The sequence below is a fragment of the Ceratotherium simum genome, chromosome 26 (assembly GCF_057802395.1).
Source record: "Ceratotherium simum simum isolate JZ-2026a chromosome 26, ASM5780239v1, whole genome shotgun sequence".
In the NCBI taxonomy this organism is placed as follows: domain Eukaryota; kingdom Metazoa; phylum Chordata; class Mammalia; order Perissodactyla; family Rhinocerotidae; genus Ceratotherium; species Ceratotherium simum.
This window is the reverse complement of record NC_141925.1, coordinates 18259613-18283484: the sequence shown is the minus strand read 5'-3', so window position 1 is coordinate 18283484 and position 23872 is coordinate 18259613. Positions and strand designations below refer to the sequence as shown.

The following is a 23872-nucleotide window of genomic DNA, read 5'->3' as shown; positions in this document are numbered from 1 at the left end:
TATAGCCATTCTAACGGGTGTGAGGTGATATCTTAGTGTTGTTTTGATTTGCATTTCCCTGATGATTAGTGATGTTGAACATCTTTTCATGTGCCTATTGGTCATCTGTATAACTTCTTTGGAGAATTGTCTGTTCATTTCCTCTGCCCATTTTTTGATCAGGTTGCTTGTTTTTTTTGTTGTTCAGTTGTGTGAATTCTTTATATATTATGGAGATCAACCCCTTGTCAGATGTATGTTTTGCAAATATTCCATTTTGAGTTAATTTTTTACTACGGTGTGAAGTAGAAATACAAATTCATTATTCTATAGGTAAATATTCAGTTGTCCTAGCACCATTTGTCGAAAACATTATTCTTTTCCCATTTAATTAATGTGGTGCCTTTGTCAAAAATCAAGTCATCATAAATGTGAAGGACTTATTTCTGGATTCTCAATTCCATTCCATTGATCTATATATCTAACTTTTGCCAGTACCACGCTGTTTGTCTATGAACTTTTTAAAAAATTAAATTCACATTTTACTAAGTTGTTTCAACAGAAATATTTTCTGTTTCTTATGTCATGTTTTTTTTTAATTCTCTTTCTCTGTCTCTCTCTGATGTTTGCACAGTTTCCATACTATTCTTGCTCTGCTATAATCAGGTAAATTCTCTTTGACATCTTTCCCAACATTATGTGGAGCCAGTTTATCTCTCCCACTTTCTTGGCCATAATCAAGGATTGGTGTGTGGCTTTTTCTGTAGCCTGAGGTTACAAGGGTCGGGTAAAGAGAAAAACTCAGTTGCCTTTCCTGGGAAACTTGGGCTCTGCACTCTCTTTCTAAAATTTGGCCAATTTTCTTGAACCATGGGTCCATCACACTCCCATCCCAGCTAGCGACATGCCTCACTTCTATAGGATTCAGCTCACATCCTTAACCCATCACGGAGCTTGGGAAGATGCAAACTCTGGCAGTTTCTCCCACTCCTATTAAGGTCTTACAGAATTATGCAGGGGTTTCATGCTCAAAAGTTTCTCTTAGACATTCTTCATAGCTGTCCAGTCACTACCAGAGTCCACTTTTCTCCACACTGGTGATTACCAGTAAGACTTCTCAGAATTTTGTCAACTCACCCCCTTTCCTCTATGTATCACTCTTAGGAGGACAGTGAGGTGGTGGGCTCTGGGTTGGGAGATGCCTCATGCCAGATCTTTTGTTTCTCTCTCTGCCCACCACTTTTCAATGTTTATAGAATTAGGTCGTAATGTTTTCTTTAGCTAATGCTGGGGAATTTTTAGTCTTAAAAATTTGGTTGGTGGTGTTGTTCATTTTATTAGGTATTAAAGGAGGGAGCTTCTGTTATCCTACGTCATTCTGCAGCTTTACCTAGAAGTCAATCTGGTACAATACTTTTAGAAAGCAATCTGGCACTATGCTTACAGACCTACAAAAATGTTCTCTAGACTTAGTCAGAAATCCCACTTCTGGGAATTTATCATAAGGAAATAATTCATAATGAAAATAATCTCTATACATGAGTATGCAGCACCATCTGTGATAGCAAAAATTTGGAAATAATTTACATATCCTCCATTAGACCAGTCAAAATAATGTCTTAGAAGATGAATGGAATATTTCATACTTATTAAAATGATAGTTGCAAAAACTAAGTATTAACCTAGAAAAATGCCTTTAAGAAACAATGTCAGATGAAAATAGAAGAATAAAAATAGGAATAGATACCATTGTGGCATCTATGTAAAGAGAAGAAAGCAGGTGGACAAGACAGAGAAAAGATTTTTTGAAAACTAAAATACTATGATAGAGTGGTATGAGCAAAGAGATAATTTTTGGTTATTTTTGTTTAATAAAATTGAATTGTTCTTACAATAAAAAAGGTGACACTAGAAGCATGATTCAGAAAAGCATTTCTCCCCCTTCCCTTGCTGATGTTATTAGCTAGAGCCAATTTGTGGTTTGATATACAGGAACATTTAGGCCAAAGAGAAAAGGTTCAACTGAGTAAAAGCAGATTTACCAGCTATGTGACCTGGGACAAGGTTATCATTTGCTCTGTAAAATGGCCTGATTTTATGCCAGGCTTAGAGAATCCCTGCGGAGGGTGAATGAGACATATGTGTCGAACATTTAGCATAGCTTTGGGTACACAGAAAGGTACTTGATAACATTTAGCTCTCGGCCTCTGGTTCTCATCAGAGTAATGATTTCCATTCATGCTGCCCTGGGATTTTTAACTCAAACTCTGCTCCAGGCACAAAGGTTGAAAGGGACAACAGTAGAAATCCAGGAAGACCAATGACTTCTATTACCTCTGACCCCTCCCCCCGAGCTCTGTTTTCCTCCCCTTCACTTGGGAGAAGAAGGTAAACTTTTCAAGAGAGAAGTGAGTTTTCAAAGCACACACAATGAATGGGTGAATAAAGGGAAATTTAGCACTTTCTGGACAAATAAATCCCTATTTGACAAACAAGGATCCATGTCAGATGATGTGAACCAACGCTGAGCGAATCCCCCCAAGGCTGCTTGCTTTCCTTAATGTATGCTCCTCAGCATAGTTCCTTCAGCATTTATTGGAGAGGTCCATTTACCCCATGGCTCCTAGATGAAAAGCCTAGAAAACAGTGTCCCATGAGATCAAGGAAGGCCTCCTTGGAGCTCTCACCATGAGAGCCAACCCAAGGTTAGAATTTTAACCCTGGGCCCTTGTGGAAAGCCTAGAAAGGCATTTTAAGCTTTTTAAGATGGTAATAAGAAAGTATACTCAAAGCTAGACACAAGAGGCCACATAATACATGATTTCATGCATACGAAATGTTCAGAAAGGGCAAATATATAGAGAGCAGATGAGTGGCTGCCTGGGGCTGAGGATGGGAACAGAGATTAACTGAAAATGGGCAGGAAGGATCTTATTAAGGTGATGAATGTTCTAAATTTGTTCTAATGTTCCAATGTTCTAAAATTGGATTATGGTGACAGTTGCACAACTAGGTAAATTTACTAAAAAACCACTGATTTGTTCATTTAAATGGGTGAATTTTATAGTATGTAAAGTAGAGCTCAATAAAGTTGTTGTATAAAAAAAGAAAGCATACTTAGCACTTAAAACATATCTTCGGATTCAAATAGATTCTGGCTAGGCACTTTGCAATTTCCTACTAAAATACTTACAAAGACATGAGAGAAAGAAGTGGAATGATGTCACTGAAAACAAAGACTGAAAGAATCTGCGCAGAATCTCCTCTAATTAGATAGTAGATGAGCTGGATTGAGAAATCTTACTTCAAGAGACTGCATGAGGAAAGGCAATAGAGCCCATCGAGTATACTCCTAATGGCCCTTCAAGATGCAGAGATGCAGGTTACATACCACACAGAAAACTAGACAGCTGTTCCTTTGCCTCAGGTAACTACTCGGGAAGAACAGTTTCATTTTCTTCCTGTCCTTCTCTTGCAAGGCCATCTTTCTATAGCTGAGAGGGACTGCAGGGTCCCAGACCACAATGAGTAAGAAGGAGGCAGTCGTGGCACCTTAAATTCAGTGAGGTGTGGTCCCCCTAAGTAAAGAGCCACAGTCGCCCCTCTGTTGAGGAACTTGCCTTTTTCAGAATGTTCACAGATGAAACTAATCGAAAAGGCTGCTTCCGACAGATGGCATTAGTTGATCACATGTGGTCATTGGATCTCGGCCATCCCACTGCTCGTTACTCTAGAGCAGAATTTACAGCATTTGTAAGGCAATTTATGAATATTATTTACCCTGATCACGTCCAAAAGCAGTGAGAATTTTGAAAACTAGCAGGAAAAGAGGTGTATGATTACCATGGAGACAAAAGTAAAGCTTAACTTTCCACAGACATGTTCACATCTATCCCTTGTACAGTGTCATTTTAGTCTTACGAAGAGCCTTTTCAGAAAGAAACCTGCTTTTAAGTAGCGTAGTTGCTGCAAAAGAAGATATATGAAGAAGCCAGTTTGCAGTGCATGTGGAAATGATAGTTTTTCTGGTACTGCATCAGTTGAGTAGGCTGTGGAGGGAAGAGATGAGGCCATCACAGTAGACAAGAGATGTTAAAAGACAAAGGCACCTAGAAACTGTGCACATCACTAGCCCTCCACCTACAGAAGGGAAGGAAAGATGTCATCACAAAGTGGGCCAAGAATTAGGTCAAGGGCAATTCATGCACCATCTTTGCTGACACAGAGCATAAACAGATTGATCTTGAAGGATGGGGAAGGCAGAAAACAACATATGGGACCTGTGAAAAAATATTGCAACATAAAGGAATATAATATAGATATTGTACCTGAAGAGTATAACTCTAAACCTTTAATATAGGACTTGAAACCAAATTTCAGGAAATGGTTTGGTATCCTAAATAGGATGCAAAAACAATCATTTTTTATGAAATAGGAACAGAAAGCCATAAAGAGAAAATAGGCTAAGATGAAAAGGCAAGATGAGATAAAAAAGGGAGATGGATGAACTAACAGAAATGATGATAATGAAAATGATAGCAATAAAATTTGCTAATATTTAACATTTTCTGTATACCATGCATTATTCGAAATGTTTTTACATGTACTAACTCATCTAATTTTTTTTTTTGCAAATTTCTGTATTAATTCATTTAATTCTTACAAGAACACCATGAATATGTACTATTATTATTGTCCCCATTTTATAATTGAGGAAACTGAGAGGGGTTAAGGAACTTGCTCAAGGTCACCCAACAAGTAAGTATTGGAGCCAGGACTCAAGCCCTGACAATTTGACTCCACGGCCAGTGCTTTTAATCATTACACTAAGAAAGGATAGCAGGGAAACAAAAGATACAACAGCAGAACTAAAATCATTCAAGACAATAAAAGCATAATTGAAGCTGTGGGGGACATATTAAAATGAAAAGTCTGCCAGTTATAAAATAAATAAGTCACAGGGATATAATGTACAGCATAGGGAATATAGTCAATAATATTGTAATAACTTTATATGGTGACAGACGGTAACTAGACTTATTGTGGTGATCATTTTGTAATGTATATAAATATCAAATCACTATGATGTACACCTGAAAGTAAGAGGATATTGTATGTCAATTCTAACTCAATAAAAAAATGATTAAAAAAACTGAAAAGTCTGTCTAAAAACGGCAAAAATATAAAAATAAGGAAAGAGGAGATGATAGATATGAAAGCCAATGAATAAAACTTTCCCTTGCTGAGTGAAAGGACTCATCATGTCCCAGGGAAAATAAACAAAAAGAGACCTACAGCTAGACAGTCTGTTAAAAAAAACAAAACCTACAAGAGAACATTTAAAAAAGAACATAAACAGGTGAATCAGAACATATGAAAAATAAGCAACTGCTATGTATATGAAACTCAATCTCACTTCTAATTAAAAAGAGAAGACATTTAAATTAGATACTATTTTCACACTTCAAATGTAAACAGAACACTAAAATATAAGAGGCAAAACTGAAAGAAGTGAAAGGAGAAACAGAAAAATCTGATATTATAGCTGGAGACTTCAACATCCCTCTGTCAGTAATTGACAGACAGCAGGCAGAAAATGAGTGAGGATGTAGTTAAACTGAACAGCACCATCATCAATCAAATGGATCTAACTGACATTTATAGATTTCTTCATCCAATAATAGCACAATACATTCTTCTCAAGCTCACATGGAACATTCACCAAGATAGACCACATTCTGGGCCATACAACACACCTTAAAAAATTTAAAAGAATAGAAATTATACAATGTATGCTCTCAGACTATAATGCAATTAAACCAGAAATCAATAACAAAAAGATAGCTGGAAAATCCAAAAATACTTGGAGATTAAATAACATACTTCTAAATAACACATGGGTCAAAGAAGTCTCAAGAGAAATTTTAAAATAGTTGAACTAAATGAAAATGAAAATACAACTTTTCAAAATCTGTGGAATGCAGTGAAAGAAGTGCTTACAGGGAAATTTACACCACTGAATGCATATAGTAGAAAAGAAGAAAGCTCTAAAATCAGTAATCTAAGCTTCCCCCTTAGGAAACTAGAAAAAGAATAGCAAATGAAGCAGAAGGAAAGAAATAATAAACATTAGAGCAGAAATAAAACTGAAAATGGAAAATTAATAGACAAAATCAACAAAATCAAAAACTGTTTCTCTGAAAAGATTGATAAAATTGATAAACCTCTAGCCAGGCTACCAAGAAAAAAAGAGAGAAGACACAAATTACTGATATCAAAAACAAAAGAACAGCCATCACTACTGATTCCATGGACATTAACAGGATAATAAAGGAATATTAGAATAACTCTGTGACCACAAATTTGACAACTTAAGCGAAACAGATCGATTACTGGAAAGACACAAACAGAAAGCACCAGGCCCAGATGTATTCACTGGTGAATTCTACCAAACATTTAAGGAAGAAATGATCCCAATTCTCTACAATCTCTTTCAGAAAATTAGTAGCTGAAGGAACACTATATAACTTATTCTATGAGGTCAGCATTACCCTAATACCACAACCAGACAAAGACATTACAAGAAAGGAAAATTATAGACCAATGTCTCTCATCAACACAGATGTAAAAATGTTCAACAAAATATTAGCAAATCAAACCCACCAATACATAAAAATAATTACACACCACAACCAAGTGGGATTTATTCCTGGTATGTAAGGCTAGTTCAACATTCAAAAATCAATTAATGTAATCTACCACATCAACAGGCTAAAGAAGAAAAATCACATGATCATATCAATAGATTCAGAAAAAGCATTTGACAAAATCCAACCTGTTCATAATAAAAACTCTCATTAAACAGGAAATAGAGGGGAACTTCCCACAATTTGATAAAGCATATCAACAAAACACCTACAGCTAACATCATATTAGGGTAAGGAACCACATAATTTGCCCCTAAGATCAGGAGCAAGATAAAGATGTCCCCTCCTATCATTCCTATTCAACATCATACAGGAAGTCCTAGCTAATGCAATAAGACAACAAATGGAAATAAAAGATTAGGAAGGAAGAAATAAAACTATCTTTGTTTGCAGATGACATTATCTATGCAGGAAATCGCAAAGAATCAATAAAAAATCCTGAAACTTGTAAATGTTTACAGCAAGCTTGTAGGATACAAGGCTAATATACAAAAGTCAATTGCTTTCTTACATACAGAAACGAAAAACTGGAATTTGAAATTAAAAACACAACACCATTTACATTAGCACCAAAAAATTAAATACTTACGTATAAATCTAATAAAAAATGTACAAGAGCTATATGAGGAAACTACAAAATGCTGATGAAAGAAATCAAAGAAGATCTAAACAAATGGAGATATAATCCATGTTCATGCATAGAAAGACTCAAAATTGTTAAGATGTCTGTTCTTCTCAACTTGATCTATATATTCAACACAATCCCAACCGAAATCCCAGCAAACTATTTTGTAGATATCTACAAACTGATTCTAAAGTTTATACGGAAAGGTAAAAGATCCAGAATAGCCAACACAATATTGAAGGAGAACAAAGTCAGAGGACTGACACTATCCAAGATCAAGACTTAGTATGAAGATACAGTAACCAAGACAGTATGGTACTGGTAAAAGCATCAACAAATAGATCAATGGAACAGACTAGAGAGCCCATACAAATAATCCCACACAAATATATTCATCTTTGACAAAAGAACAAAGACAAATCAAGGGAGAATAGTCTTCTCAACAACAGGTCCTGGGACAAGATATATCTGTGGGCAAAAAAAAAACAGAATCTAGACACAGATCTTACAGCTTTCACAAAAATTAATTCAAAATGGATGATAGATCTAGATGTAAAACACAAAAACTATAAAACTTCTAGAAGATAACATAGAAAAAGATCGAGGTGACTTTGGGTTTGGTGATGACTTTTTAGACAGAACACAAAAAGCATGATCCATGAAAGAAAAAGTTGATAAGTTGGACTTAATTGAAATTAAAAACTTTTGCTCTGAGAAAGACACTGATAGAAAATGAAAAAACAAGCTACAGCCTGGGAGAAAATACCTGCAAAACATTTATCCGGTAAAGGACTCGTACCCAAAATATACAAAGAATTCTTAAAACTCGACAACAAGAAAACAAACAATTTTTTTTTTTAAAGATTTTATTTATTTATTTTTCCCCAAAGCCCCAGTAGATAGTTGTGTGTCATAGCTGCACATCCTTCTAGTTGCTGTATGTGGGACGCGGCCTCAGCATGGCCGGAGAAGCAGCGCGTCGGTGCGAGCCCGGGATCCGAACCCGGGTCGCCAGCAGTGGAGCGCGCTCACTTAACCGCCAAGCCACGGGGCCGGGCCGAAAACAAACAAATTAAAAATGAATAAAAGATATGAACAGACACCTCACCAGAGAAGATATACAGATGGCCAATAAGAATATGAAAAGGTGTTCAACATCCTATGTTACTAGGGAATTGCAAATTAAAACAACAAGATACTGCTACACACCTATTAGAATCGCTAAAAATCCAAAACACTGACAACACCAAATGCTGATGAAGACGTAGAGCAAGAGAAACTCTCATTCACTGCTGGTGGGAATGCAAAAGGGTGCAGCCACTGTGGAAGACAGTTTGGCAGTTTCTGACAAAGCCAAACACAGGCTCACCATATGATCCAGAAATCGCACTCATAGGTATTTACTAAATGAACTGAAAAATTATGTCCACACAAAAACTTTTACATGAATGTTTAAAGCAGCTTTATTCATAATTTCCAAAAACTGGAATAAGCCAAAATGTCCTTTAAATAGGTGAATGGATAAATGTCCACACAATGGAATATTATTCAGCAATAAAAAGAAATGAGCTATCAAGGCACAAAAAGACATGAAGGAAAAAGGTGCTTATTACTAAGTAAAAGAAGCCAATCTGAAAAGGCTATATACTGTATGATTCCAAGTATGTCCATCCTGGAAAAGGCAAAACTACAGATAGTAAAACAATCAGTGGTTGCCACAAGTTAAGGGGGAGGGAAGGATGAGTAGGTAGAGCTAGGGGCTTTTTAGGGCACTGTGAAACTATTCTGTATGATACTGTAATAATAAATACATGACAGTATGTATTTTTCAAAACCCATAGAACTGTACAACACAAAGAGTAAAGTTTAACGCAAACTATGGACTTTAGTTAATAAAAGTTTATCAATATTAGTTCATCAATTGTAATAAATGTACCACAGAAATGCAAGATGTTAATAATAGGGAAAACCATGATGGGGGGTGATTGAGGGAAGGAGCTCTGTACTTTTTTTCTGTAAATTTTTTCTGCAAACCTAAAACTGCTCTAAAACTAAAGTCTATTAAAAATCTTTTTAGGGCCAGCCCCGTGGCTTGGCGGTTAGGTGCACGCGCTCCGCTGCTGGCGGCCCGGTTCGGATCCCGGGCGCGCACCGACACACCGCTTCTCCGGCCATGCTGGGGCCGCATCCCACGTACAGCGGCTGGAAGGATGTGCAGCTATGACATACAACTATCTACTGGGGCTTTGGGGGAAAAAAATAAATAAATAAAATTATAAAAAAAAAAATGTCTTTTTGAAAAGATAAAATGAGATAACATTTTCACATTTCAAATTCCTAAGATTTCAAAAAATGGTAATACTTAGTGTTGGTGAGGGCACAAGGTAAATTTAGCAATCAAAAGCTTTAAAATTTTACTGACCCTGGACTCAGCAATTCTATTTCCAGGAAATTATGCTAAGGAAATAATCATGGACTAAGCAAATATGTAGCCACCAGAACACTGTTCATCACAATGTTGTTAATGATAGCAAAAAGTGGAAAATAAGTACAGAGTGATCCCATATTTGTAAAAGTAAATCTATAGACACATATATGCATAGGGAAATGTCTAAAAGAATGATCATCAAAATGTTAATAGTGGTTAGTGGTTGTCTTTTAAAAATTTATATCTTTTTCATTATATGATCTATTCATATTTTTTCTTAAAAAATTAAGAATCAACTTCAGACACATCAGGACGGCTATTATAAAAAACAAAATAAAACAAAACGAGGATGTGGAGAAATTGGAACGCTTGTGCATCTCTGGCGGGAGTGTACAATGGTGCAATCGCTATGGAAAACATTACGGAAGTTCCTCAAAAAATTGAACAAAGAATTACCATATGATCCAGAAATTCCACTTTTGGGTATACCCAAAAGAACTGAAATCAGAGATTCAAACAAATATTTGTACACCCATGTTCACAGCAGCATTACTCACAATAGCCAAAAGGTGGAAGCAACCAAGTGTGTGTCACAGATGAATGGATAAACAAAATGTGCTATACACATACAAGAGAATATTATTCAGCCTTAAAAACAAAGGAAATTCTGACATGCATGAATGAACTTTGAAGACATTATGCTAAATGAAACAAACTAGTCAAAAAGGACAAATATTATATGATTCTACTTACATGAGGTATCTAGTATAGTCAAATGTATATATACCAAAAGTAGAATAGTTGTTGCCAGGCGCTAGGGGAAGGGGCAAATAGGGAGTTATTGTTTAAGGAGTACGCAGTTTCAGTTTGGGAAGATGAAAAAAGTTGTGGAGATGATGATGGTGATGGTTATACAACAATGTGAATGTTCTTAATACCACTGAACTGTACACTTAAAAATGGTTAAAATGGTAAATTTTATGTTATGCATATTTTACCACAATAAAAAAAAATCTTCCAAACCAAAAAAAGAAAAGAAAAAACAACTAATGAACTACTATCTAACTAATGGATTGGTCCAGGGCCTCTATGCAGTTCATCTGACAGATGACCATGTATAACATAAAGTGTGCCAGGAGTGCTGGGGAAAAGGTGTGTGTAGGGGGGCAGTGGCACCTACTAGTTCATTCATTTTTTTAAATCATTATGAAAAGTTTCAAACATAAAGAAACACTGAAAACATCATACAGTGAATATTTGTATATGATCTCCTAGATGTTGCCATTAGTCTTTACTTGTTTTATTACATACCTGTTCATTCCTCCATCCATCCATTAAGTCATCTTATTTTTTTTGACACATTTCAAAGTAAATTGCATACATCTATACACTTCCCCATAAAAACTTCGGCATGTATATCATTAACTGTTCAATATTTGTTTATATGTTTTTTCTTTTGATACAAAACTTACCTATAATGAAAAGCACAAATCTTAAGAGTACATTCACTGAGTTTTGATAAAAGCACAAATCTGTACAACCCAGATCTCTCTCAATACATACAACAGTACCATCATCCCAGGAAGCTCCCTCATGGCCCTTCATACACTTTTTTATAATCACAAAAAGTAAAGCTATATGGAAAGTATTTACAGTATGATCCCCTTTTTGTTATAAAAATATAGAAAAAACTAGAAGAAAAAATATAAAGAAAGAATATTTCTGGATAGTGGGATTATCATTGATCTTTATTTTCTTCTATTCTCTTTGTATTTTTTAAATTTTATATAACGTATCACTTCCTTGCAGGACATTTGGTCCTGTCCAAAACATCCACAAAACATTTGGTCTATGACAAAAGGCCCTTGATATTTGGTCCTGTCCAAAATGTCCTAAGACATTTGGTCCATCAGACATTTGGTCCATATCAAAAGGTACTTGATATCTGGTCATATTTGGTCCTGTCCATAACGTCCATGGAGACACTGGGTCCATGCCAAAAGGTTGTTGATATTTGGTCCCGTCCAAAGCCATTTGGCATGGACCAAATATGCTCATGGACATTTTGAACAGGACCAAATGTCAAGGGCATTTTGGCATGGACCAAATGTCTTAGGGATATTTTGGACAGGACCAAATATTAAGGAACTTTTGGTGTGGATTCAATGTCTTATGGATGTTTTAGACAAGACCAAATGTCTGCTAATTGTTATTACGTGGGTGGTAAGGAAAAAAAACAGTAAAATCTACTTAAAAGAAAAGAAATATCTTTCAATCTTTTAGTAATTGATGTCACACATATATGAGAATATTTACAGATCACTAAAGTGATCATTTTGAAGATAATGTATGAGCATATTTGGTCCACGCCCACCCAGGCAAGCTATAAAAATCTTCCCTGGTTTTTGTAAAGGCCTTACTTGGTCCACACATTTTGGTTGGGTTTGGAACTTATGATCGAAACCATTAGAGTAAGACAAAACAAACAAGTACTAAATTACCTCTTTCTGGAAAGATGTTGTTTTTGGTGAGTTTGACGCTTTTGGGCCTTGGGTGGTTATCATCCATACCCATGATCAGGTTGCGGAAAAACAGATCAAATTTCTTTCTGCTGTCCGCGTTGATAGTGCCGGCTACGGTCCACACCAAGGCAAAAAGGAACAGACCTTGCAGCCAGAGGAAGATCTGTTGGCTTGTCAGGCCTTCAAATAATTCACTTTCCTCCTTTTCTATTTCCCTGATTTCATCTAAAAGCAAGAAAAGGGAACCTCAGGAAAAGCTGCTGAGTGCAAGAGATATCAACAACGTGAACCGGGTGAGAGGCCTGGGAAGGATGACTGTGTAGCCATCACCTGCCATATCCTTTATCCACATACATTTTTTTTTCAGATTTTTTTTGTGTGTGTGGTAAGATATGCCTAACACAAAATTTACCATCTTAACCATTTTTAAGTGTATGGTTCAGTGGTATTAAGTACATTCATATTGTTGTGCAACCATCACCATCATCCATATCCAGAACTCTTTTCACCTTGCAAAACTAAAACTCTGTACCCATTAAACAATAACTCCCCATTACCCTTTCCCCCATCACTTGGCAACCACCATTCTACTTTGTGTCTTTATAAATTTGACTACCCCAGGTATGTCTTAGAAGTGAAATCATATACGTAGTCTCTTTTGTGACTGGCTTATTTCTCTTAGCATAATGTCCTCAAGGTTCATTCATGTTGTAGCATATGTTGGGATTTCCTTCCTTTTTAATGCTGAATTATATTCAACTGTATGTATATACCATAATTTGTTTATTCATTCATTCATTGATGGATACTTGGGTTGCTTCCACCTTTTGGCTATTATGAATAATGCTGCTATGAACATGGTGGGTGTACAAATATCTGTTTAAGTCCCCACTTTCAATTCCTTTGTGTATATACCCAGAAGTGGAAGTGCTGTCTCATACGGTAATTCTATGTTTAATTTTGAGGAACTGACAAACTATTTTCCATAGCAACTGTACCATTTTACATTCCCACCAACAGTGCACAAGGGTTCCAATTTCTCTGTATCCTCATCAACACTTGTTATTTTTGGTTATTGTTGTTTGGATAGTACCCATCCTAATAGGTGTGAGGTGGTATCTCATTGTGGTTTTGATTTGCATTTTCCTAATGATAAGTGATGTTCAGCATATTTTCATGTGCTTATTGGCCACTTGTATATCTTCAAGTCCTTTGCCTATTATTTAATCAAGTTATTTGTTTTTATATTGTTAAATTTTAGAAGTTCTCGATATATTCTGGATATTAATCCTTTATTATATATGCGAGTTGCAAATATTTCACTCTTTGGGTTGCCTTTTTATTCTGTTGATAATGTCTTTTGATGCACAAAAGTTTTTAATTTTCATAAAGTCTAATTTGTCTTTTTTCTTTCATTGCCTGTGCCTTTGGTGTCATATCCAAGAAATTATTGCTAAATCCAATGTCTTGAGCTTTCACCCTACGTTTTCTTCCAAAGGTTTTATAGTGTTAGCTCTTATGTTTAGGTCTTTCCTCTATTCTGAGTTAATTTTTGTATATGGCATTAGTAAGAGTCAAACTTCATTCTTTTGTACGTGGATATCCAGTTTTCCTGGCACTATGTGTTAAAAATACTGTGCTTTCCCATTGAATGGTCTTGGCATCTTTGTGGAAAATCATTTGAGAATATATGTGAGGATTTATGTCTGGGCTCTCTATTCCATTTCATTGGTTTATATATCTCTCTTTATGCCACTACTGCACTGTTTTGATTATTGCAGCTTTTTTAGTTTTGAAATCAGGAAGTGTGAATCCTCCAACTTTATTCTTCTTTTTCAAAATTGTTTTGGCTATTCAGGGTCCCTTGACATTCCATATTAATTTTAGGATGAATTTTTATATTTCTGAAAAAAAAATGTAATTGAGATTTGACAGAAATTGCATTGAATCTGTAGATCACTTTGGGTAGTAATGACATCTTAACAATATTTAGTCTTCCAATCCACGAACTTAGGATGTCTTTTCATTTTATGTGTTCTTTAATTTCTTTCAGCAACATTTTATAGTTTTCATTGAAGAAGTCTATCATCTTCTTGGTTAAGTTAATTCCTATGTATTTTATTCTTTATTTTATTCTTTATAATGCTATCATAAATGGCATTGTTTTCTTAATTTCCTTTTTGGATTATTCATTGTCAGTGTATACAAATGCAACTGATTTCATGTGTTGATTTTGTATCCTGCCACTTTGCTGAATTTGTTTACTAGTTTTAACAGTTTATGTGGAATCTTTAGGGTTTTCTACATATAAGAGCACATCAGCTGCGAACAGAGATATTTTTACTTCTTCCTTTCCAATGTGGATATCTTTTAACTTTTTTTCTTGCCTAATTGCTCTGGCTTAGAACTTCCAGTACTATGTTGAACAGAAGTGGTGAAAGCAGGCATCCTTGCCTTATTATTACTCTTAGTTGAAAAGCTGTAAGTCTTTCACCATTGGGTATAATATTCAACTGTGGGTTTTTCACATATGGCTTTTATTATGTTGAGGTAGTTTCCTTCTACTCCTATTTTGTTGAGTGTTGTTTATCACGATAGCATGTTGAATTTTTTCAAATGCTTTTTCTGCATTAATTGAGATGATCATGTATTTTTTTCCTTCATTCTGTTAATTACATGTATTACATTGATCAATTTTCATATGTTGAACCATCCTTGCATTCCAGGAATAAATCTCACTTGGTCATGATGTATAATCCTTTTAATATGCTGCTAAATTTACTTTGCTGGTATTTTGGGGAGAATTTTTACATTAATGTTCATAAAGGATATTGGTCTATAATTTTCTTTTCTTGTAGTCTTCATCTGGCTTTGGTATCGGGGTAATGCTGGCCTAATAGGATGAGTTAAGAAGTGTTCCCTCCTCTTCACTGTTTTGGAAAAGTTTGAGAAGTACTGGTATTAGTTCTTTCCTAAATGTTTGGTAGAATTCACCAGTGAAGTGATCAGGTCCAGAGCTTTTCTCTGTCGGGAGCTTTTTGATTACTTATTTAATCTCTTCACTAGTCATTGGTTTATTCAAATTTCTTCATGATTCAGGTCTTGTTGGCATAAAATTGTTCATAGTCTTCTCTTAATAATCTTTTTTATTTCTGTAGAATCAGCAGTAATTTCCTCATTTTCATTTCTGATTTTAGTAATTTGAGGATGAGGACATGTTGAAAGAGCCCAGGAACCAACCTGAAGGAGCTCCCAATGGCCAAAGCCATTTGAACAATAAAATAAATAACTGTAGCACTGGATTACAACCCAAAGAATAAAACAAATATCTATGAGTCCATACTTTGATCAATAAATAATTGAATAAGTAAATAAATAGGGAATAGCAGTTCTTCCTTACAGAAGAATTCTAATTAGTAAATGTAGAAGGAATAGAAATAGAAATATAAAATTAAGCTAATGTCACCGTAATAAGCGTTGTAGGCAAGATCCACCAATGGATGTTAAAATCAGTGGGTGAAAGTTTCAAGAGAAATAGGATATTTGCATAGTTTCAAATTATATTCTCCAAGATACTTATTAATTACAAAGGAAAAAATACTAACATTACAGTGGAGAAATGTAGCTCTGACCAAAGCTAACTTTGACCAGAGCCTTCACCAGTAATAAGATATATCAACATCAGGTACCCCCTAATGATGTACTGAGAAGGATACATCATCACTTCTATGGTATTCTTTCTAAACCTCAATCTAATTATGAGAAAACATCGGGCAAACTTAAATTGAGAGACAGTCTGTAAAATCACTGGCCAGTATTCATCAAATGACAAGGTTATGACAGACAAAGAAAGACTGAGGAACTGCCATAGATTGCAGGAGACCAAGCAGATACAACAATCAAATACAATGTGGCATCTTGAATGGAATTCTCGAACAGAAAAAGGACATTCATGGGAAAACAGGTGAAATGCAAATAAAGTCTGTAGCGTAGTTAACGGTATAGTATCAATGTTAATTTCCTTATCTGATAATTGTACCTTGGTTACGTAAGATGTTAGTATTAAGGAAAGCTAGGTGCAGGGTATATGTGACTATATTCTTTTAGCAATTTTTCTGTAAGTCTAAAATTATTTCAAAATAAATGGCCAAAAAATGTATTTAGTGTTCCTTAATAATTCCTTTTAATTTTAGAAAATCAAATAATATTTAGCCAAAGAAATTCTCCACTCAACTCTTCACCATGTTACATTTTTGATCTACACCTGTAAAGCTTTTGGAAGAACTGAGCTGAGAAAATATGTTCATGTAGCAGAAGTTGTAAGAAGATCCATCTTGAGTTTGAGTTATATGCAATCTTGAAAAAGAAATAGCATCGAATAAAAGTTCCCCAAATGGCGCTAGCCCAGTGGCATAATGGTGAAGTTCGTGCACTCTGCTTCGGTGGCCTAGGGTTCACAGGTTCAGATCCTGGGTGCAGACCTACACACTGCTTATCAAGCCATGCTGTGGTGGGCGTCCTACATATAAAGTAGAGGAAGATGGGCATGGATGTTAGCCCAGGGCCAATCTTCTTCAGCAAAAAGAGAAGGATTGGCAACAGATGTTAGCTCAGGGCTAATCTTCCTCACCGAAAAAAAAAAAGATCTCCAAATGGACCCATCTTTTGCCATTTCCAGTAGAACTCAGTGAAATTAGATTTACATGAAATAGTTACAGGGAACTTCTCCACGACACTTAAATCAACAGTTCTATGATTTATGTACTTCCCACATCCTGGAGAAGTTACCTAGTTTTTGAGACTAAAGTGATCATTTCTCTTATGGTATATCTCTATGTTTTGTGAATTCAGATTTTTGTAATCTAAGTTTTCTGAACATGGGAAAACTTCCTATCTTATTTTTTACATAATCTTTTTTCTGAGATACATTCACATGTATCATCTAAATTCATCTCCCTCCAGGATATCCCTATTAGGTAAAGGAAGATAGGAATTATTACTCCCATTGTGTGGATGAGGAACCTAAGAGTGAGGAAGGATAGGGTAATTTGCATAATAATACCAGGGAAATCAATGCAAGATCAAAGCTAGGGCAAAATACATGGACTCTTTCCACCAAACTCTACCATCTATACTCCAAAAGCTTTCTTGTTCTAGACTGAAATGCTAGTCTCATTGTAACTCACCAGGGGAAAAACACGAGTGGGAGCACAACCCATTCCCATCTGGCTTAATAATAGGTAGCACTTACCAAGCAGAGAGGAGTATAGTCGCATCATTGTGAAGGCAAGGTGGATGGGAGATGTTTGGACCACAAATTTACACTGAAGGCGAATAAATTCCAGGCAGGGTTGAACAAGCCACATGAACATGTCATTGACCTGAGAGTAGAAAGTGAGATTTGAAGTTATTATCAAAAAGTGAGTTTAAGACCAAGAGTTTGGTTCACCTCAGGGCAGCCAGAAAGGCTGGTAAGACTGCTGATTACTTTTGAGTGTAGGTATATTGGGGAAAGACCACAGGCAACAAGGCCCCTGCCTCCAGCTTTCTACTTAATGGACTATGCAGCCCATAGGCCATCCCCACCCCTCCCACTGCACTGCCCAGAGCTGGATACTCAGGCTCAGAGCTCCTGTGGGTCAGCTACAAGACACATTAAATGGTTTTAGGACCCAGACATAGTATCTGACTTTGTTTCTATAAAGAATATTAGGAATTCTAAATAATCGATTTGCAAATGACTGGCATTAGTAAGGTGGAACTCCTGTATAAACTGGCCATAGAAGTGCAGAGCTAAGTAGCTAAGGTCCTTATTTGTGGGTATAATGATTCTTGTCTCTTGTCTCTGTTCCCCACCCCATTTATTCTTTTAAAAATATTACTTGATTCACTTTATCCTCTTATTTTGGTGTTTTTTCATTTTTGTTGTACTTTGTGACTCTCGCTGTAAATTATCCTAAGTTTTTTTTGGAAGTAGGTAGTTCATCACTAAATAAATACATTCATAGGTGTGTGGATACGTATGCATGTATAGATGCATTTATATATATATATATGAATATACATGTGTATATGGATTTGTGGTATATTCACTGAGTCAACAAATATTTATTGAGCATCTACTAATGGCAGTGTAGCAGGTGCTAAGGCTAAATGGTGGACAAGATAGACTAGGTCCCTGCCCCCATGGAACTTAACAGTCTTGAACGGCAAAGGAGACAAACAATAAATAACTAAACAAGCAAGGAAATGAATAAAACACTTACAAATCATGGAAAGTACCCGCAGGAAATAAAGATGTTACAATGGAGAATAACAGGAAGAGTTTAAAGAGGGTGGTCAGGGAAGGCTTCTTGGAGGAGATCTTTATGCTGAGGCCTACTTGACGAGGGTGAGTCACCCATGAGACGAACTGAGGTAAGATTTCCAGGAAGAGGAACAAAAAGTGCAAAAGCCTTGAGGTAGTGAAACCCGGGGTTTTCTAGGAATGGAAACAAGACCCGAGGGCTGGAGGGTAATGAGTTGAGGCTGAGCAAGAGGGTAGGTGACGAGGTTGGAGAGGCGGTGTGGGCCAGATCACAGTCTCAGAGGCCTGATAAGGACTTTGTGCTAAGGACACTGGGGAGTCCCTGAAGGCTTCCTATGCCTGTGTGTAGACTGGTTTCTGACTGTGCATGTGGACATATGTCTGTATAAATGTACCGGTTTATATATGTTGTACATGCATGTAAATGTGACAGGAATGGGGCTGTCCTACATACATCCTATATAGTTCCCCAGAGTGCTTTCATAGTGGGAAGAGAACCCAACTCAGACTCTTCTTGGCTTCTTCAGTGGGAAACTTTCCTAGGGAACTCTATTAATGCAGGGAAACAAGAGGCACCACAGCACTGGTTCTCCCTTCCTGCCTCCCTGGTCTGAGAGTGTGGTGGGTACCCACCTAAACCTGAACATTCACATCTCTTTTAGGCAGGGAAGAAGGAAATGGACACTCTTAGTAGCTGCAATAAAAGCATTTCTAACTGGTTCCAGCTCCCTAGAGGTAGGAGGCACAGCATCTAGGTTATAGGGATGGGGAGTGGCAGTACAGAGAAGAACATGGCTCTTCATAACCCAGTCCATCTTTATAGCAACTCCTAGAGACATTTCTGCCAGTGGAACAATGGCCAAAGGGGTGACAATCCAGCCATCATACAGAACACCTCTCAAGTACCAAAATTCTCCACTGGGGAGCCAAGGAGTTGGAAAAATGGTGGCAGCCACAAAACAAGATAACTGGGGACAAGTAAGGAATTCCCCGCCCCTTCTTGCTGCCTGGGATTATGAAGGTGAAGATGTGCCTAGAAGGCCTTAGAGATGAGCAGTAAGGAGACAGGGAGGAATGGAAAGAAAAGGGACCTGGAGGATCTCACCAATTCCTTGTGCTCCTCTGTGAGGCTGGAGGGCAGGGTGTCCATGTATGAATCCTTCAGGGGCTTCCAGCCTAGCTGATGGGGCTCCATGTAGATCATCCCACACCTGGCAAGCACAAACACAGGACCAGCCTGATTCACATCTGGGCTTCCAAGCATGTAGGGGTGAGGTAAGTGAAGGCAGTCCTGGGAAGGTAAGGGGCTAGAGCTTGGGTTGGGGCACAGACCCTCACTACCTCCAGGCCAAAGAGAAGGTACATACATCTTATCAGGAAAGGATAGAGACCAGTGCTAAGAGCTGGGTCTTGGGAGCCAGAGAGACTTGGATTCAAATCCCAGCCCCAGACCCTACTAGCTGAGTGATCTTGGGCAGGTTTCTTTAGTGACTCTTAACTTCTGTGTCCTTGTCTGTAAACTGAGGAATATAAAAAATATGTAGTTCATAACACTGTTGTAACGGTTACACAAAATGCCAATAAAGAATCTAGCACCGTGACCAATACATAGAAGACTGTTAATCAATGGAAACTATTATTATAATTACCATAAATACCCATGTACTGACACGCAACGTTTTATGTAGCACATGTTTTTTTCCATTCTGTTACATCTAGGTGCTCTCTTGTTTGTTACTAATACTGGCTACCATTTATTGAACACCTATTGCATGTCAGGCACTATGATAGGCCCTAATGGCTTTCATCTCTAACTATTCCTCTTCGTGGTCTACATTTTAGACATTAGGAGACCATGGCTCAGAGAGGCTAAGTGACTTGGAAGAGGTCACACAGCTAGCAAGTGGCATGGCCAGAGGACGAGCCCAGTTAGTCTAACTTGCCATGTGCTCTTTCTAAGCCCTCACATTGCCTTTGGGAACATGGGTTGATTTTATTTTATTTTATTTTTTATGGACTTCAGGTGCACAGGATTGGATTAATTATCATCCTTGGCACACTCATCATTAGCCCATGTGTAGCCTTAGTTAATTGTTTTCAATAATGTAATAAGTGCCCATGAACCCACCATCCAGACAGAAGTGAGAATCTTGACAATAACCTTCATGTAATCATACAGTCCCCCTTATTCTATCCTCCTTACTTTCCCCACCTGAGGTAACACAGTATCTTGAATCTCATGTTCACCTGTCCCTTGATTTCTTTCCCTCTTATATACAGTCGGCCCTCTGTATCCGTGGGTTCCACATTCAACCAACCATGGCCTGAAAGGCCTATGATGGCTGTGTCTGTACTGAACGCGTAGCCTTTTTTTCTTGTCATCATTCCCTAAACAATACAACAAAACAACTATTTACATAGCATTTACATTGTATTAGGTATTATAAGTAAACTAGAGATGATTTAAAGTATACAGGAGGATGTGCATAGGTTATATGCAAATATTAAGCCATTTTATATAAGGGACTTGGGCATCCTTGGATTTTGGTATCTGCAGGAGTCCTGGAACTGATCCCCTATGGATACCAAGGGACGACTGTAGTTTTATAGCATTTCTATATGTTCCTAAAATGTATATATATTTATTTTAATTGTTTTTAACAATCTAAAAGGGGGCACTATGCTGTATGTAATATTGTGGGCTTTTACACATAATATTGCTAAGATTTTATCTGTAATTTTACTAAGATTTAGTCATATAGTTGCATGTCAGTACAGTTTGAGTGCTATATAAATATTACAATTTGTGACTTTATTTTACTTATTAGTTCATTCCTGTTAATGGGCATTTGGGTTGTTTCCAAGTGTTTGCTATGGTGAACTACATCACAATGAATGTTCTTGTATATGTCTCCTATTGTATACAGGCAAAAGTTTCTTCTGGGTATATACTTAGCAAAATTGCTGGGTCATGAGGCATATGAAGGTTCAGTGTTGGGAGATAATGTCAAACTCTTTTCCAAAGTGCTTGCCTGATTTTAGACTCCTACCAGCAGTGTGGGTTAAGGACTGATTTTCTGACAAATCTAAGTGACAACAAATAATGCAGGCAATCTGCTAGAGATTAATCACATTTATGGATTTCTAGAGCTGTCCCTCCTGCTTAGCATTAGTGAGGCCATGCCTCCCTCAGGGTGCCAGTACAAGCTGACTGACCTGCTCACAGTGGCTGGGGAGGCCTGCTCCAGGTCGGCTGGCTCAAAGATCAGACTCATCTTGGAGCTCATCTGGATAATCTCTCCACTCATCAAGCACAGCTGAAAGTGCAAAGCAGAGGGGTGGCAAAGGGGTTAAACTCCATATGCAAGAGAGAGGCCTCAGTGGAGACAGAGATGGTTTGAATCCATTCAACAAATATTTCTTGAGCCCTACTATGTGCCAGTCACCATTCTAGGTGCATAGAATAAAATACACAAGAATCCCTGCCCTCTTGGGATTTACATTCTGCTGGAAGGAGATAGATGGTAAGCAAAATATATAGTATATAAAATGGTGAAAGTGCTTTGGAGAAAAATAAAGTAGAAGGGTTGGAGAAGGCTCAGTCACGGTCAGGTGAGCTGTAATTTTAAATAGGGAGGCCAGAGAATCACTGAATAACAGCCTTCGATGAAGGATCAAGAAGTTGTCAGACTACAGCAAGTTTCATGGTTCCTTTCCCAGTGTTTAATATAGAACTTAATTGCACACCTTTATCCTGTTTTACTTGCTCAAGCCTCCCATGAAAGAGTCCTTTAGGAATCCCTCATGGACTGGTCCAGGGCTGGAGTGACAAGAATATCTCCATACATCCTTTTTGGAATGGAAGGAAATACCACTGAAAGTCCTAGTGTTTAGCAAGCATATCCCCGTAGAAAGTAGTGCAAATACACAGGACAGCCTCATAGTACATACAAAGTCAGTGGTGCTGCTTCCCATTTGCCGACAAGGGTTCAAGGGAGACATTTAAGTCATAAGATGGCCTGAAGCCTGGGCTTCAGAGTAAAAGAGGAGACCCCATCACATCCTGCTGCTCATCTAAAGTTATGGGCAAAAAGTTCCTTCCTTGCAGGGGCCGGCCCCGTGGTGTACTGGTTAAGTTCAGCGTGTTTCGCTTCAGCGGCCTAGGTTCATGGGTTCGGATCCTGGGTGCGAACCTACACCACTCATCAGCCACCCTGTGGTGGTGATCCAAATATAAAAAAGTAGAGGAAGACTGGCACAGATGTTAGCTCAGGGCTAATCCTCCTCAGCAAAAAAAAGAGTTCCTTGCACATTACCTGGCCCACATCAAACACATCTGGAAACAGGTCACTACATGTATCCCCAGGAAGGTCATAGCTGTTACAGGGCTGACACCACCAGCAGTGCCATTCTGAACATCAAGAAAAGTAAAATAGATCCATACCCGTGACAGCAGTTTGATTTAGACCCAGAGCCGAGAAGAGCTATCAGGAAATTCACTGATGATGACTCTTTATACTTCTAATTTCAAGACCAACCAATACATCTGTTCAATTAGATTATATAACACAGTCCATATCATGTAATAAAACTTATTTCTATTTTTATATGTTATATAATCAAAATTATGCACATGCTATAATTAGTGCATGTGTATAATTTGGATAACTAGGCCTTCCATTGTTGAGCATGATTCACTCTTAGTATTGTGAAATTTAAATGCAGTAGGAGAATATATTTTGATTTGCTAACGATGTTATATTCAGTGTAGGAACGCTTCCTTGAAATGGTGATAAATTTTATTTTATATTATTTTATTTTAACAAACCATTATATAGCACTTGCTATATGCCATGCACTATTATAAGCAGTTTGCAAATATTAATTTATCTAATCTTCCTAACAACACTATGAGGTGGGCACCATTATCCCCATTTTACAGATGATGAAATTGAGGCACAGAGAGACTAAATAGCTTGTCTGAGGTTACACAACTGGTAAGTGGCAGGGCCTGGATTTGAACCCAGGCTGCCTGGCTCCAGCATCCAAGCTCTTTAGCGACTACCCTTACTATGGCAGAACATATTTTCCAAAGGTGGCTGCAACAGTCTCTCCCATCCTATGTGCACTTCTGCAACATGAACCTTGCCCACCTCCATCAAGTGGTAGAGTCTATTTCTCCACCCCCTTGAATTTCAGCAGGCCCTGTGACTTCTTTGACCAACAGAATTCAGAGAAAGTGATGCTGTGCCAGTTCCAAGCATAGCTCTTAATTTCCTGGAAACTTCCACTTCATGCCTCTTG

General features: G+C 37.3%; 1 protein-coding gene across 1 annotated transcript in view; it reads right to left on the bottom strand.

Annotated features, from left to right (window-relative positions):
- The window catches only part of DNAH3 (dynein axonemal heavy chain 3), a 171886-nt gene that overhangs the window by 59141 nt on the left and 88873 nt on the right, over positions 1-23872 (bottom strand). Inside the window, exons 39-42 of the mRNA XM_087417087.1 lie at positions 21785-21885; positions 19674-19779; positions 17513-17642; positions 12241-12486 (exon numbers count right to left, since the gene is read on the bottom strand). Coding sequence (XP_087273213.1) covers positions 12241-12486; positions 17513-17642; positions 19674-19779; positions 21785-21885 — 583 coding nt within the window. The remainder of the gene's footprint in view (positions 1-12240; positions 12487-17512; positions 17643-19673; positions 19780-21784; positions 21886-23872) is intronic.